The sequence below is a fragment of the Chinchilla lanigera genome, unplaced genomic scaffold (genome assembly GCF_000276665.1).
Source record: "Chinchilla lanigera isolate Chin_1 unplaced genomic scaffold, ChiLan1.0 scaffold00053, whole genome shotgun sequence".
NCBI classification, from domain to species: domain Eukaryota; kingdom Metazoa; phylum Chordata; class Mammalia; order Rodentia; family Chinchillidae; genus Chinchilla; species Chinchilla lanigera.
Window position 1 is genome coordinate 11,138,974 of NW_004955454.1, and position 16,275 is coordinate 11,155,248.

A 16,275-nucleotide genomic window follows, 5' to 3' on the forward strand; every position below is an offset into this window, starting at 1 on the left:
ATTATTTAAAAGGAAGACTGGAGGTTTGAGCGCTCAAAGAAGCTTCTGAATGCGCATGCGCTGAGTCACGCAGCTGCGCAGACTGCTAGCTCTTTCCTCCGGAGAGTCCTCTCGTCAGCGCTGTGGACAGGCGTGTGTTCACCAAAGGATCCAGGCACAATACTTTTTAAAGATGCTAAAATGTGCACCTCTGTTGCCTTACACACTGTTCTACAAATGCCTCTTTGTAGTATTTCTCCATCTAGACACAGAAGTTACTCACTTTGCTCAAGTTTTACAGTATTTTTCTAATCCTTCCTACCATTGTTCTCTCATGAAGTTGAAATGACAGATAGCCAAAGAGCACTATGGTGCATGTCTAAATTCCCAGAAAGAGAAATTCTCCTGTTCATCCGTTCCAAGAGCTAAAAAGGAAATGGTAGCTAACGAAAAGCCCTAAATATCGGTAGGAATCAGTCTGCAAGTAAAATAAAAGTTCACCTAGTATTAATTTAAAAAAATTTGTATCAATATCATGGCATTGGAATGGGCAAAAAAAACAAAGTCGTGCTATTCCCTGGCACTAAATTTTAATAAATTTAGGAAAAATTTATTGTAAAACAATTATGCAAAGTATATTATAAATGTTTTAGTAACAACTGAGCCCAGGATGTAATTTCTCCTTTTATCATTGTCAACTTCAGTTAAGATATTCATCTATGGAAAGGTACAAAACTGAAACCAAACCACAAATTTATGTATAGATAGGTATATAGATATATGGATGTACGCATACAGACACAAATAGGTTGTGAATGTATTGTATATAACAAATATTTTCTAGTTGAAAAATCCTTTTATATTTGCAAAATAATAAAATACTAGAACTGTACTTTTCTATAATAATCTTTTCCAGACCCTTAATAAATAGAATATTTCCCAATTTGTAATTAGAAAGCACCTGTGAAATGCTATGTATATTTTGGAGCCATGAATGTTGAATAATAAAAGCAATAGAGTAAGTCAACAAGAAAGGTGGTTCTTATTAATTTATATTAGACTATTCTAAGAATGAATACACTGTCAAGAAAAATTACTATCTTACTATTCTTCATCTTGAAAGTATTCTTCCATCAAATATCATACCAAGAATGATAAATAAAAAACAGCTAACTTTTGATAGCGTTCAGTCCAGAAGCACAACATTGAGGTAATTACTCATTTGGACAATCACTCTTCGGTGGACAATTCCAAAGAGCAGAAGAATGACACGGGTAAAATAATTCTTTCTAATTGGAAAGAGTTACACATCATTTTGTATTTACATGATCTCATTTAGTGAAAGATCCAAATACTTTTCAAAGGGCATTTGATTAACTTGTGCAGTGCATTTAAGAGGACTATGGCTGCTGTACATAGACATGGTGGAGTTCAAATACAGAACCCGGGTCAGAGGACTCCCCATTGTCACAGCAGGCATGGTGGGTCATTCTTCAAATGTGAGCCATGAAAAGTCAGAGTTGATTATACAAATGACAGGAGAAAATCAATGAACTTTCATGCAAGGGAAAAGATACATGAAAATCATGCTAGTTACAAAATAACATAATGAATGAATGATAATATTAATTAAGTTTACTAACATTTATTGAATTTTATTGGTTCATTGTATGTAGTTCATTTTATGTACCTATTTTATATACCCACTTTGTTTTCAGTAATTTAAAGAATTTCTTATTACTACTTATTTTATAATTTCAGGTCTTTAGACTTATAAACTCTATGTTTTATCAAGAGAAAGAGCTAAATAAATGACTATTATTTTAATAATCCTGTGTAGCCTTTACTATCAATTCACCTGCATAATCCTACACTGATTTACTTCAGGAATACTACAATATTAGATATGAAATATTTTGTACTTCAAGTAATTTAGATGAGGTTATATCAAATTATATTTGGAATTAAAACAATTTGGCTATGAATCTCAATATACTGTCTAGAAATCATACAAAAGAGTCATTTTCAGAATCATTAATTTCTGAAAATACACAAGTATAAAAGAGGAGACTTCTAGATACTTTGCGCAAGTCAAAAATGAACAACTAAGAGACATTTTTACCTCCAAGAAATTCTGATAATTCTAGCAATTTTTCTCTAGACAAGGGATTTGAAGACAGAAGTGTTACTGAAATCAGAATTACAACACATGCCCACACTCAGTACAGTTTCTCTTATTCCCATGGGTTACCAGCGAATGGTTGTGTCCTAGTTGTTTCCAGACCTCATTTTTGATGTAAAATTTTCTTAGTAGTGCAGGTTGCTCATGTCTCACTTCCCTGTGTCTTTCCTTCACTCTGTCTTATTTTTTTTCATCTAAATCACAGCCTGCATAGGTCACACATTTGAGGATTTGGGACATTTGGATGCCAGCGCCCACTACTCAGGATCTCACTGACTTTGGAGGAGTGTACTCAAATCACATGTGTGTCAGTTCCCCATCCATAAAATAAAGGTCCTTTATCAACGTAACATATTAACAAAATTACCGTAAAACAACTGAACTAAATGTAGTGCATGTATATAAAATACCGGCACATCTCCATATGTGGTGTCTCCCTTGGCTTTCTTATTAGCATTTATTTTTGCATGTTTGTTCAGCACTGCAGTGAATGCTTTTTCAATAAATGTGAAAGATGGAAACAGAAAAGCTGCTGCAAAGATTTAACAAGAAAGAATAATAGAAAGAGATTAGGAAGCTCAGGGATTTAGCACTTCAACACTTTCTGAGAGTCTTAGAAGCCAAGAATGGTACCCAGGTGGCAATCTATGTAGACAAAAACACTGCACGGGAATTGTAATTGCAAATATGCACAGATAGTGATTCTAACCATAAATGACATAACAAAACAAAACAAAAGGGAAGGGGACAAGCTAGACATAAAATGTAATATTTCTCCCACCACCAAACTGAAGCATCTTATGACTGTTTCACAAAATGAAATGGTATTCTGCGTTTCCCACACATGATTAAAAAACAAGAATAGGTGTGTGCACGCCAAGAGGTTGGGATGCAACCCGTTCTGACAATAAACAAGGAAACTTTGACAAAACAAGAATTACCAATGAAGACTTTATGAGTTTGAACATAATGAAAGGGCAGCGCCGAAGGAGAAACCCCTGAGGCAGCAGCATATGTGTCTGCTGTGAGAATTACTAAAATACTGGGGAACACAGACCTGAAGAAACGCACTGGAAGGGGATGAACAGTTCCCTTGATGACTCACAATCCTTTAAATTCAAAGGCTGCATGCATTATTTGCAGGCCTCTGATGGAATGCGAATTTGGGTCCCTGTGGGCTCTGAGTGTTACTTCATTTTAACGTTCTCTTTGCTCTCAGACATGCATCTAGGGATGTAACATAAAAAGACCAAGGGCAACAAAAGCAGGCTCGAAGGCAGGTGACAGACACATCCTTGTGAGTTTTCCACTGTGTGCTGATCAAGTGGCACCTGGAAACCAGAGCATCCATCCTTCGCCACTTCACTGGGACTTATACTTGTGCACAGTGGGGGACAAAATAAAACAAGATAGAAACATCGATGATGTGAACTCAAGTGGTGTGAAGAGGTGGGGTGAAGGAAAGGGCCTTACAGGGGTGAATAGAAAGGGAGGCAGGTGGGAGGACAGGGCAGGGAAGCCTGTGGATTGGAGGAGCCACCAGAGGACTGAGATTTCTGTCACATTCCATTTAATGTAGGAGGAAATGAGCTGGGCTGGGAACTGTATGCAACAAGGGAACAATGAAGTGTGCGTGGAGGAGTTGAACTTGAATCACCAGAAATGTTCTTTGGAACACATTTCTTCTTTTAGTTAAAAAAAATTAAAGGTAAAGAAAAGTCTTGGGAGCCCTTAGATTTTTACCAGGAAGGAAACTGACCAGTGAGGAAAATTTCTACCTTCAGTATTCCTTCTGCATGTCACTAAGAGAATCCGTGAAAGCTCAGTAGACTGCTCCTCTATCGCTGTGCAGTTAACAAGGCAATTTTCTCCTTAATGCACTAGAATCACAGTGATCATTCGTGGCAGAAGGGAGCAAAGGCAATCATCGTCTAGGATTTATTTATTTTGGGGAAAATTATAAAGTTTTTGTGTTTATGCACTCTCTTTCACTTACAGCCTCTTTAATGAATCCAGATGAGAAAAGCTCCCAGCTGGGATTTTAGATAATCTGTTGTTGTGCAAAAATCTGAAAAACAAAAGATACATCATAATCACGACACAGTCACTGTGTTTGGGGAACAGAAACTTTATTTATTCTGTTATTATTTTAACTAATTGGGGGATCGATATTTTTGAAAAGTCATGAGTCATTTGTTTTAAAGATTTACGTATAGTAGCCACCATTACACTGGTATTGTCTCATCGGTAGTCTTTTGAATTTGTTACTTTATTTAGTTAGAAATGACTAACACTGAAGATAAACTCATAAAAATAAATATTTAAGCATACTTCCCCTCCCCCAGGAAGTCAGGGAAATAGACAATGTGTTCACTAGGAGTAAACAATGTACATCAGATCATTGTGTTGTGCACTTGGAATATACACAATGTATATTTGTCAATCAAAATTTTTAAATAAAAAAGAATGGCAGGAATATATACAACAGATGCCTGCAAGCAACTGATCCAAGACTAACTAGGTCGATCCTTGCCAACCCCTGGCTTGTAGGGTCAGCAGTCGTTCTGCTTAACACCAGCCACAGTCAGTGTGGCAGAACTTGCTGGCTCAGCCAGCCCTTTGCATGCTCGCTTTCAAATCAGTCCCACATCCAGAAAGCCAGGGTAGTGCTGCAGAGAAGCACGGCCCCCAGGCTCCTGAGCCCAGGAGATGACAGAGAGCAATATGATACAGAGGAGACCCAGCCCATATCCTCAACCTTTTTGCATCTGGACAGTCTTCACCCTGGTTTGGGTTTCTGCCAGGTTTCTTTTCCCATACTACTTCCTCCCAGGACTAGGGAAATTATGGCTACGGAGGTCAGCAATTAGAGATCATCTGGTTATTAGGACCACTAAATACGACTCAACAAAAGGCATATGTATGAAAAGAGAGAGGAAAATGATTTCTGAAAAATACAGTAAAAATGGATGGTATTTTTCTTGAGACTCAGGGAAATGAGTATAAGTAATAAAATATATCCAGAAAATTTTAACAAACAGCTCGCTCTACCCTCTCTTCTTTGGTCCCGTCTCCTGACCAGGGTCCTTATCTTGAAGTCACATAAGATCACTGGGTCATGTGTTCTTACCCGTGTTGTTTTGGGTATTATTTTGACTACCTCACTAATTAGGGGTTTAAGTAAAAGGGAATAAGCTGGAGAAAACCTTGTCTTATGGTTTGGGAAACTGAGTATGACTGATACATATCTGCAAAGAAAATAGATGTTGACTGATTCTTTCTACCTGGAGTCCTTACATCTCCCTGACCCAAATCACCAAATCTAAAAGCGGTTACTATAGAAGGGGTTTGTTACACAATAAGGGGTGTTGATAAAAGACTGACCAAGCTCTACTCCAGCTTCCTTGAGCTCTATTTCAAACAGGCCTGACTTTTGAATTTCCCTCCTCAAGTCTACACTGTCCATTTTCAGCAGAAACTTTGTTAAGTCAGATTCACTGGCCCCCTCCATCCTTGATATTGGATCAAATTCCTCATCCTCCACCATGCTCTGGGTAACACATAATCACCCCACCTTGCCTTTAGCAACAATTCTGTTAGATCCATTGAGCAGGAATCTCTCTTACTCCTGAAGTTTTCTTTACAGTAATTTTTCATCCACTGATTTCCACTTGAATCATTGAACATAAATTATTTCTTGCTCATGTTGTTTTCAGAGTTAAGCCAAACCATTCTCCAACATTTCCAGACCCAATTGTGATAATCCCTATGCCTACCACCATGTCCTCTCCAAGTAAAAACTTCTTTATTATGCTTTAACAGGTGTCACTGAATATTTTTCTTTGGTAGTATGTAGACAAATGTTCATCTTAGTTACTATTTCTGGTTGCTGAGACAAACACCGGATACCCAAAGTTAAAGGAGGAAAGCTTTATTGTAGCTCACAGTTTTTAAGTGTTTCAGTTTGCAGTTGGCTGGCTCAAAGGCAGGGTGGCACAGCAGGGGGGCATCACAGAGATGAACTAGTTCATGGCAAGCAGAAGGCAGCAGAGCAGCAAAGTAGTAAAGTAGCAGCAACAGCCCTCCTCTCCCTTTTATCCCTTCCAGACTATGCACCTTTTGGGTGGTGCCACCCATACCCATGGTCACCTTCCCATTACCCACACCCAAAACTGTGCCAAACCAATCAGTGGACTGATTTAGTAATCACGCACCCTTCATCCCAGCGTCACACACTTAATCCCAGCACCCCACACCCTAGATCCAGCCACCTCTGAAAAGCCCCACATGTAGTTGCATGAGGCCTGGGGGAGACACAAGCCATAACAATGTTACAGTAATTCTCATAACTCCTGTAAGTTCTAAACCCTGCACTGCTTCCTTATCCCAAGGAACACTGGAGCAGAGTTTTGTTGTGGAGAAATAATGTGATACAGTGCAGCTGAACTTTGGAAAAAGTGTGTGCCTAGGACAATTTACACCTGATTTTTTTTTTTTTTTTTGCTGGTCAATATTTTACAAGCAGTGTAGGCCTAGTGACAGTAACAGTAAACTGGCCACTACAAATACATTTTAAAAGCTAGGAATTGCATCAATAATCAGAGATTGAAAGATATTATCTATTTCCTAAGCCAAGTAGACCAGAATTAATTTTTTACCAAGGAAATTACAAGAAAAGCAGTGTTCCCATTATTAGAAAACCTTCAAAAGAAGTCTGTAAACATTGAAAACTCATAGTTGAATTCTTTTCTAGGTTTTGTACAAATGGTGACTAGGTATATGAATTCATGTTATTTCAACATTTACTTTATGCTGTACATATTATGGCTCCCAAGTCAGATAATACAGCTCTTGGCCATTTCTGTAACTGTTTCTTCTCAAGTAAATTAATTTTTCCAAGCCTCAGTATATTTTTCTAAAATATGAGAAATTTTATAAGGGTAATTATCATTATTTATCTCCCAGAATACTATCCCAGTCATAAGTACTAAAACAGTATCATTATCTCAGCAGTACTGTTCAGCAAAGATGCAGAATGCAGGGCCATAATTTACTTTGTTTCTTTTTTCTATTTTCTTCTTTGCAATATCTCTGAAGTTAATCAAAACAGTCCCTAAGGTATTTAACATCTGCTGGTAGAACCACGTTGATTGCTTTACTCACAATCTTAACCTAAAAGGCACTTCTGGTATCAAAAGATTGTATAATTATTTCTACTGATGCCTTCTGTCAAAAATGCTTGGTAAAAAATAATAGTATCTCAGCAGTATCTACAGGGAGAAATTTAAAATAAAGATCTCTCTCTCTCTCTCCTATAGTAGAAATATATGAATAAACTCTACCTTATAAATATTTTGAGATGAGAAAGTAAATGTGCCTAAAGTTTAGGTTAATGTTTCAAGATGAATCTTTTGCAAAATCCAGGAGACCTCTGAGAAGTAGAGAAAACTTAATGTTTATTTCCTCATCCTTGAAAAATCTTGAAAAGGACTTGACTTTAGTGAAATACACACTTATTTAAGAAACAGAACATTTTCCAGTCTGGTTGTCTCCCTACCAGTGTGCTTCACTTCATAAAGCGTTGAACTGCATGCTCTTTCAGGAGCTGTGCTTGTCCTCTATAGGGGCATATAATATGAAGGCTTTAATTCCTTTGATGTACTGTTGATGTTTTTAAAGGCACAAGAATTGAATATCTCAAAAGAATCTTGAACATTTCAACTCATATGGATCCATCAAATATGTGTGGACTGTTCTGTTTGACAATGCAATAATAAAGTAGTTTACTATATTTAAAATATGCTTATTATTGCAGAAAATTTGTTAATACATCAGAGTTATCAAAACTGTTCTATTCATATATAAAACAAAGATTCAGGTCCTCTTGTCCTGTATCAGTGTAATACCTCCACTAAAATGTTCCCAAATAAGTGCTAGGGTTGATATTAATGAATTTAATGCTAGGCAAATGAAAGCAAGCTTTGATCAAATCAAACCCAAACTGAAATATATATATATATATATATATATATATATATATATATTCATCTATGCTGCTACTGCTAAATGCATATTACTTGACATGCAAGTAAATCAACATTTTTTTGTACCAGGAATTGAACTCAGGACCTTGTGCTTGCTAGGCAGGCGCTTCTGCCACTAAGCTATAGCCGAGGCTTGATATGCAATTACAGACAAAGTCGTGCTAAATTTGTCAGGATTGAGAAACAATTTAATTTAACATCTAAAATATGCAACAAATAAGTTCCAAGGTTACAAAGCAAAGAATTCTGGTTCAAAAAATAGTGAACAAGTGCAGAACAAGGCACAAAAATTTGTCTTGGTGGCTTTCAAGGCTCCACTGAAGTGACAGACTAAAGGGCAATAAAATACATGAACGCATTATAACCAAGGGTGCAGAATGTGGCAGCTCACCGCAGATAAGATTTCTGGAAATGTAAAATGCATGGAAGAGGAATGACATAACACAGGCAGAGACAATTCAAGGCAGGAGAACACTACAACTCAGGAAGAATGTGATTGTTTAGGCCCAGAAACACCACGTGATGAAGACAGAGAACCACTAAACATGTATACGGAAAAAGACAACAGTTTGATAACTGCCTCTCCCTAGTCAGAAAGACTGCTGCCAAGAGCAAGCACACACTTTATGAGTCTATGTGAGTGAGTGTGTTTGTCTATGTGTTTGTAATGATGCTGAACAAAGAGGCAGAAAAAAAGCAATGGCTTTTATGTGATTCCAGGACTCATGCAAAGTCCTCTCCATCGTAACATTTTAGGAAAGCTAAACCTTCTATGTCCTAACCAATTGTGCAAACTAAAATTCCAACCAAAGGGCAAATTTTTCAAGAAACAGATCTATGCACAGACAGGCAAAACTCACATTATCTGGGCAATATTTTTAAGTACATATGGACAACAAAGGATCACAAGCATAAAAATTTACTCAAGAACATCATGAAGAAAAATTTTTTAAAAAGAAGAAAATGACCCCTGAAGAAACAAGGAAATCCAAGTAACAAAAACAAGCAAACAAACAAATAGACAAAATGATAAAAGAACAGATTATGAAAAACATGCTCAGATCTGAGTATTTATAAAACAAGAACTAAATGCTATGGAACAGGAATAAATAAAATTAAGGAAGAGCTCTTATTACTTAAAATATGGTTGAAATCACTTTTAAATAGTTTATAAAATGAAGAACTTTTACCAGATTATGAAGAAAATAATAAATAACATGAAATAAAAGATAAAAGATATAGCAACATAGATAGTCTAAGCTTTAATTAAGACATCCCCAAAGGAAAAAACAAAACACAGAGAAAAAAATACTCAAATAAATAATTAAAGAGAATCTTTCAAAGCCATATATGGATTTGAGCATTCAGAGTGAAGATATACTCAAATGCACAGTCTAATGAAAAAATCTCATTCCTTAGCATAAATTTGTAAAATTTTAAAATATACAAAATAAAGACGAAATTGAAACCTCCTCAAAATGAAATTCATTTGCTATACAATAAAAAGTATCATAATAGGCTAGAATAAAAGATCCTTCAAAGATCAGAGGAAACTGATTCTGAACGTACAGTTTCCTGAAAGATGAACTATTGGTTAAATATGAGAAAAGAAAGCATACATTTCCAAGAATTAAAGGTGATCAAAGCTTAAGTCCTATTTCTCTTCATAGAAAGTTACTTGAGTATGCACTCCTGCAGAATAAAGAAGTTAACTAAGAAAAGGAAAACTCATACTAGAAGTCGTGAGGTCATCCCATAGGGAATGTGAGGAGAAATGGCAGGTTGATGATAGCTGACAGTAACCAAGTAAAACAGTTCAAATTGGAAGATGAGAGCCTCTGGGAGCATAAACAATGTGAGCGCAGCACGGTGTCTTGGTCTTCTTTGTGAGTCAGGGTTTGTGCCAATACAGTGCCACAATTCAGAGGCTTCCAGAGTGTGGGCGGCAGTGGTAACCATATGCCACCCTGTGGAAGAGTGGCTGGTTGTAGGGGGCAATGCATCTTAGCATATTATTTTAGATAGAATAGTTTTGGTAAAAGCCTACATGGTGCCTTGGGAAGCCTCCCGGGACAGTGTAAGAGCTAATTCCCCAGATCAACACTGCCCAGGAATGTCTCCCCAAGATAAGGGGGCGCCTAGGCCTAGGTAACCCTCCGTGACCCTGCCTGGGCAGTTCCATCTCCTGGCCCTAGGTAAACATTGTAACCATAAAGGAAATGTATGGTTATCTAAAGGGGGACATATAGAACAGAGTACAGAAAGTATATATCATTGTGGTTGGGCTCATGACCGGAGCCTGACCCGGTTACATGGCACAAGGAAAACAACATGTGGCCAGGGCTACAGCATTCCAATCTGTTACCATGGAAACCAAAAATGTATATAACCTGGGAACAAAGACAGGTCCACTTCCACTTCCTGGACTTGTAAGTCGGGATAAGAGGTGACCAGTCTAAATTAAAACGTTTTCTGTTCTCTTTGGTCTCTTGCGGAATACAGCCTGAATTTTTGCCGTAACATGGTCACTCTTCCCGTACTCTGCAGAAGGTGCATGGACCCTGACCAGGCAGATTTCTTTGCAGTTGTTACAGTTTTTGTTCACTGAGGCAACCAGATAGCTGTTGTGCTTCAAGATGTAAGGAAAAAAATTGAATTTGTAAATATTTGTAAACACAAGCATTTGTACTAGAAAAGTGAGATTTTAAAGGGCGCTGATGTCCCACCAGATAAAAGGCATAATAAAGTGACTTGTTTATATAATTAAAAAAAAAAATGAAGGCTGCCAGTGTCCATGTTGTATTTTAGGATGTCCAGAAAAACCAAAACTATATAAGAAAGTAATAGTTCAATGCTGAAGCAAACATATATTATTTTAAATAATTTAAACCATACAAGAAAATTTAGGATACTTTTGGGAAGACGGTGGAATGGTGAGTAGTGCAGAAACAGTTGCTCTGATACTTAGAATTCAGATGCCGGAATATACCAGTGTGAGGAGGGAGCAGAAGGATGAGGGAAGGATCAGAAGCAAGAATTAGAGCCCATGGGGCAAGCAAAGGGCAGGACCACGGTGCAGAAGAGAAACATGGCTAGTGGCTCTTCCCCGGCTTGCAGTGAGGGAGGAGGCTGGAACCAGCAGAGGCATGGTGACTACGGGTGACTCCAGAGGCCTCCATGGAAAAATGTACCAGTGGAACAGAGCAGTGGCTGCTGACAACAGTGGGTGGTGAGTTATTTGGATGTAGATGTCCCCCATGAGAGAGTGACTGGAGGACTGGCTCCATCTAGCGGTTCCGAATGTCAGGATGAGACACAGACCAGTTCAAGCCAGCTGGAGGTCAGGGAACAGAGTTCAAAGCATCAGGAGTCACATGGAGTACTTTGAGCTGAAAAAGTCAGGTTCCAGCTTCATGGCCAGAAACTAGAAGCAGCCTGAATTTTGGTGGAACCAAAAGCCCAGGTTTGCTGGGATTATCCACCACTACCACAATTCTATGGCTCTATCTGCCCCCTCTGTCTACCAGTGACAGGAGAGACATCCTGAGGTGGACATTTTTTTCCACTTTGCTTCCTTTCTTTGGTTTTTAAAAATTTTCTTTCCATCTTTTCCTCTTTGTCTTGTTTGTTCTTGTTTTCAAATAAGTGAGAACATTGTTATTGGCTTTTTCATTGTTGTTGTTCTGTTCTCTCCTTGTTCCTGTTTCTTCCTTCTTCCCTTCTTTCACTCCTGTCTTCTTCAGTTCCAAAAACTGGCTAAATCTTCTTTTGTAATGCAGCCTGGATGTTTTAAGTCCTTTCTCTTTTTCTGTTTCTCTGTTTTTACTCAAACACCTTTTAAATTTTCTCCCCGAGGGTAAATCACCATACTGAGGGTTAATTTACTATTGAAAATTTTCTGGTTTGGTTAGGATTTCATTACATAACTGCAAATCTTGTTCATACAGTTAAAGGCGAAAAATTAATAGTTACCACAGTTTGTCATTTCCTATGGTGCATTTGATGCTACTGTTACTATTGATAGTACTGCTCTAGCCAAGGTGACTGTCATGGTCACTTTTCTCTCAATGCTGAGACAAAAAAATGCAACAACCAAAATTAAGGAGGACAAGTTTATTTAGCTCATAGTTTGTGGAGGTTTCAGTCCATCATTGGCTGGCTCCAGGTCATGGTAGCATGACACAAGGGCAACACTTTAAGTTGGCAGAAGACAGCAAAAACAGCAAGAACAAAAAAGGAAAAAGCAAGCTTCCTTTCCTCCCTTATATTGTAAGCTGGCTACCCCCACCCAGATATAGCACTCACACCAACTCCACGCTCTCTTCTTACACAGGATAAGGATGCTTACAAAGTGAGAACCCTGGCTCCCTGCTGAGTCATTTAGTTAAACTTCTAAATTTCGCAAATTGACACAATCTATCAACCATTACAGACACATAATTGTTCCGATCAGTTGTTCTTCCTTGTATGCAAAGACTGAGATTGCCTTGGGGTCATATACAGTGTCATAGGCAAGAGCCAAAGAACCAAGGGCTAGGCCAAATAGGCAGCAATTTCTCATTCCTAATAAATTTAAGAGGTAGGATTTTTCAATAGACTCAAAATATGAAAGCCAACTATACCTAACAGACATCTCTGAAAAGTAGTCATTTCCTAAATGGTATCAATACAAGCAATAAAAATACCTACCGAAAACAATTTACAGGCATCAATGCAGGAATTAAATTTAAAAAGAAAAGAAAATTAGAAGACGTGGAAGCAAGATGAACACCTGACCTCTAGCTCACTAAAGGTAAACTCTGGGGGTAATGAGGTGGAACAATTTGAAAGCCACCCACCTGGACTCTGAGAAGTTGTAAAAGTGGAAGTAACAAAAACAATGAATAAGGGTCTAGAGAAAGTCAAATAAGAAATATTTCTTAGATACCTTCAGAGATGATAACCATAATGAAGGGAATGATCAGTGAATCTAGAGAAGACACAGATAAAACATAGAGGCAATTAAGAAAATGATAGCAATCATGAATGCACAACATAGGAAAGAAATGGAATCCATGAAACAGATTCAATCAGATATCTCAGAGATTAAAAATTTTATTGAAAGAATATTCAGTAGAACGAGCCAACATGATGAGATCTAGAAGACAAGAGTGCAGCCAGCAATGACGAAAAGAAAGATTGCTTAAAAATAGCAAGGGACCATGAAAAAGTAATCCAATAGCTTCTAGGTAATGCAAAGAAGAATAATATAATATTGATTGGAGTTAATAAAAAGCAGGAGAGAGCACAAATGACATAAAAAATCTGTTCACAGAAGTAATAGCAGAAAGTTTCCCAAGCATGGAAAAAGAATTTACTGTAAGTTAAGTGAGGCATATAGAGTTCCAATTAGCAATGATAAAAAAAATCTATGTCAATGCATATAATAGGCAGAATTCTAGAAATTCTACATAAGAAGAGAATATTAAAAACTTAGAGAAAAGTAACAAATGACTTAGAAAGGAAACCCCATCAGAATTACAGCAGACTTCTCAACACAAACTCTTAGGTCAAAAAGAGCTTGGAGTGAATTATTTTAAGCCCTATAAGAAAAAATTCTTCCAACACATATTGATATATCTCACAAAAATATCTTTCAAAATTGATGCAGAAATAGGATATTTCCATGAAAGAGAACACTTGAGGAAATTTATGACTACCAAACCCACACTTCAAAATGTTCTGAAGGACATTCTGGAAAGAGACAACAAAGACTACAACTCCATGAACCCCAAAGAATGAATTCCACCAAGAAAGACAAGTGATTAAACAGAGGGGAAAGAAAGAGAACTAATAACAGGAAAATAGTATGACAAAGATAAATTAATACATATCAATTATGACCATCAGTGTAAATGGTCTCAGTTCACCAATCAGAAAAAAAAAAGACTGGCAGAATAAATCAAGAAGCAAGATCCAACCATATGCTGTGTACAAGAAACACATTTAACTGAAAAAGAAATTCATAAACTGAAAGTCAAAGGATGGCAGACAATATTCCGTATGACAGGAACCCAGACAAAAGAACATGTTCTATTTGGAGACACAGTAGATTTCAAGCTAAGACTGATTAAGAGAGACAACAAAGGTCACTACATCCTTGTAAAGGGGATAATCCAAGAGGAAGATATAACAATCATAAATATATATGAACCAAACACCTGTGCACACAACTATGTAAAACAAATATTAACAGATATGAAAACTCAAATAAGCACTAATACAATTGTAACGGAGGCCCTCAATAGGCCACTGTGACAAATAGACAAATTAACCAGACAAAACATCAATAAAGAAATATCAGAAAGGAACCAAACTTTTGAACACATGGACTTAGTAGATGTCTACAGAATGTTTCACACCACAACATCAGAATGGCCATTTTTCTCAGGTGCACATGAGTCATTCTACAAAATAGACCACTCATCAAACAAGCTTAAATAAATGCAAAAGAATTGAAATTATCATATGCATATTATCAGACCAAAGTGCAATGTAATTGGTAATCAATGGCAAAAGAAACCACAAGAACTTCATAAATGCATGGAAATCAAATAATACCCTCCTGAACAACCAGTGGGTCACAGATGAAATTAAAGAAGAAATTTGACAGTTTCTGCAAGTAAATGATGAAAATACAACATACCAGAACTTATGCAAAACAATGAAAACAGTCCTATGAAGGAAATTTATAGTAGTGAACTCTCATATCAGAAAAAAATTAGTAAGCCCAAATAAGCAACTTCAAGCTTGTAGAGAAAGAAAAGCAAGTCAAGCTGAAAGCTTGTATGAACAAGGCACTTATAAAGAGCACTGCAGAAATTAATGCAATCGAGACTAAGAAAACAATACAAAGAATCAACGAATTGAAGAGTTGGATTTTTCCAACAAACCCTCAGATTGACAAACCCTCTGCCAACCTTCTCAAAAAAAGAAAAGAAAAGACTCAAATACATGCAATTAGGAATGAAAATTGTATAATCACAAGAGATCCTACAGAAATCCAGAAGATCATCAATACCTACTTAAAGAACCTGTATTCCTTTTTTTTTTTTTTTTTTTTTTTTTTTTTTGGTCTTTTTTGATATAGGGTCTCAAAGGTTCAGTCTGGCCTTGAGCTCCTTTTGTAGCCCAGGCTGGTCTTGAACTCACAATGATCCTACTGCCTCAGCTTCCCACATGCTGGGATTACAGGCATGCAACACCATGCCCAGCTAGAGCCTGTATTCTAATAAGGTGGAAAATGCAGAAAAAAATGTGCCTATTCCTAGAAATATATGACTTATCAAAGCCAAATCTAGAACATATGAAAAGATTCAAAATAAGCCAATAACCATCAATGTAATTAAGGATGTAATTAGAAACTAAGCAAAAAAAAACAAACTCAGACCTTGATGGATTCTCTACTGAATTCTCCAAGAAACTTAGAGAAGACCTTATGGCACTACATCTCAAACACTTTAATTAAATTGAAAGGGAAATGATTCTCCCCAATTCATCCATGGAAGCAACCTTTACTCCGATAGCAAAACCAGAGGAGGATCTAACCAAAAAAGAGAACTACAGACCCATCTTCCTAATGAACATAGATGCAAAAATCCCCAACAAAGTGAGAATGAGAACTTCTGTGCTAAGACTCTTGGTGGTTCCTGACTGTCTTGCTATGCAGGAAAAAAGCAATGTTCACTCTTCAGCAAAATTTTTTCCTGAATCAAAGTTGGTACCCCAGGTTTTTTGAAGTTTTTAGTCATCGTGACTATAAACCCCAGTCACGTCATTTATCTTGCAGCATGGCTGCCCTGCATAGGACTTCCTGTCCACATACAATGGTGCAGGGTGACAGGAGAGACAAAAACAGAACAGTATACTTTCCTACTTGATACACTGTCATATGCATTCAGTAAACTTACAACCAAACCAATGTAATTGCATTCCTTTTTTTTTTTTTTTTTTGAGATAAGGCCTCACTGTGTACTTTAGGCTGGCCTTTAACTCATTATGTAGCCCAAGCTAGCCTCAAATTTGTGGCAG

General features: G+C 37.2%; 1 protein-coding gene across 1 annotated transcript in view; it reads right to left on the bottom strand.

The window, feature by feature from the left end:
* Pxdnl (peroxidasin-like) overlaps positions 1-16,275 on the bottom strand; it is a 449,058-nt gene that overhangs the window by 145,680 nt on the left and 287,103 nt on the right. Inside the window, exon 6 of the mRNA XM_013520015.1 lies at positions 4,158-4,229. Within this exon, the coding sequence (XP_013375469.1) occupies positions 4,158-4,229 (72 nt within the window). The remainder of the gene's footprint in view (positions 1-4,157; positions 4,230-16,275) is intronic.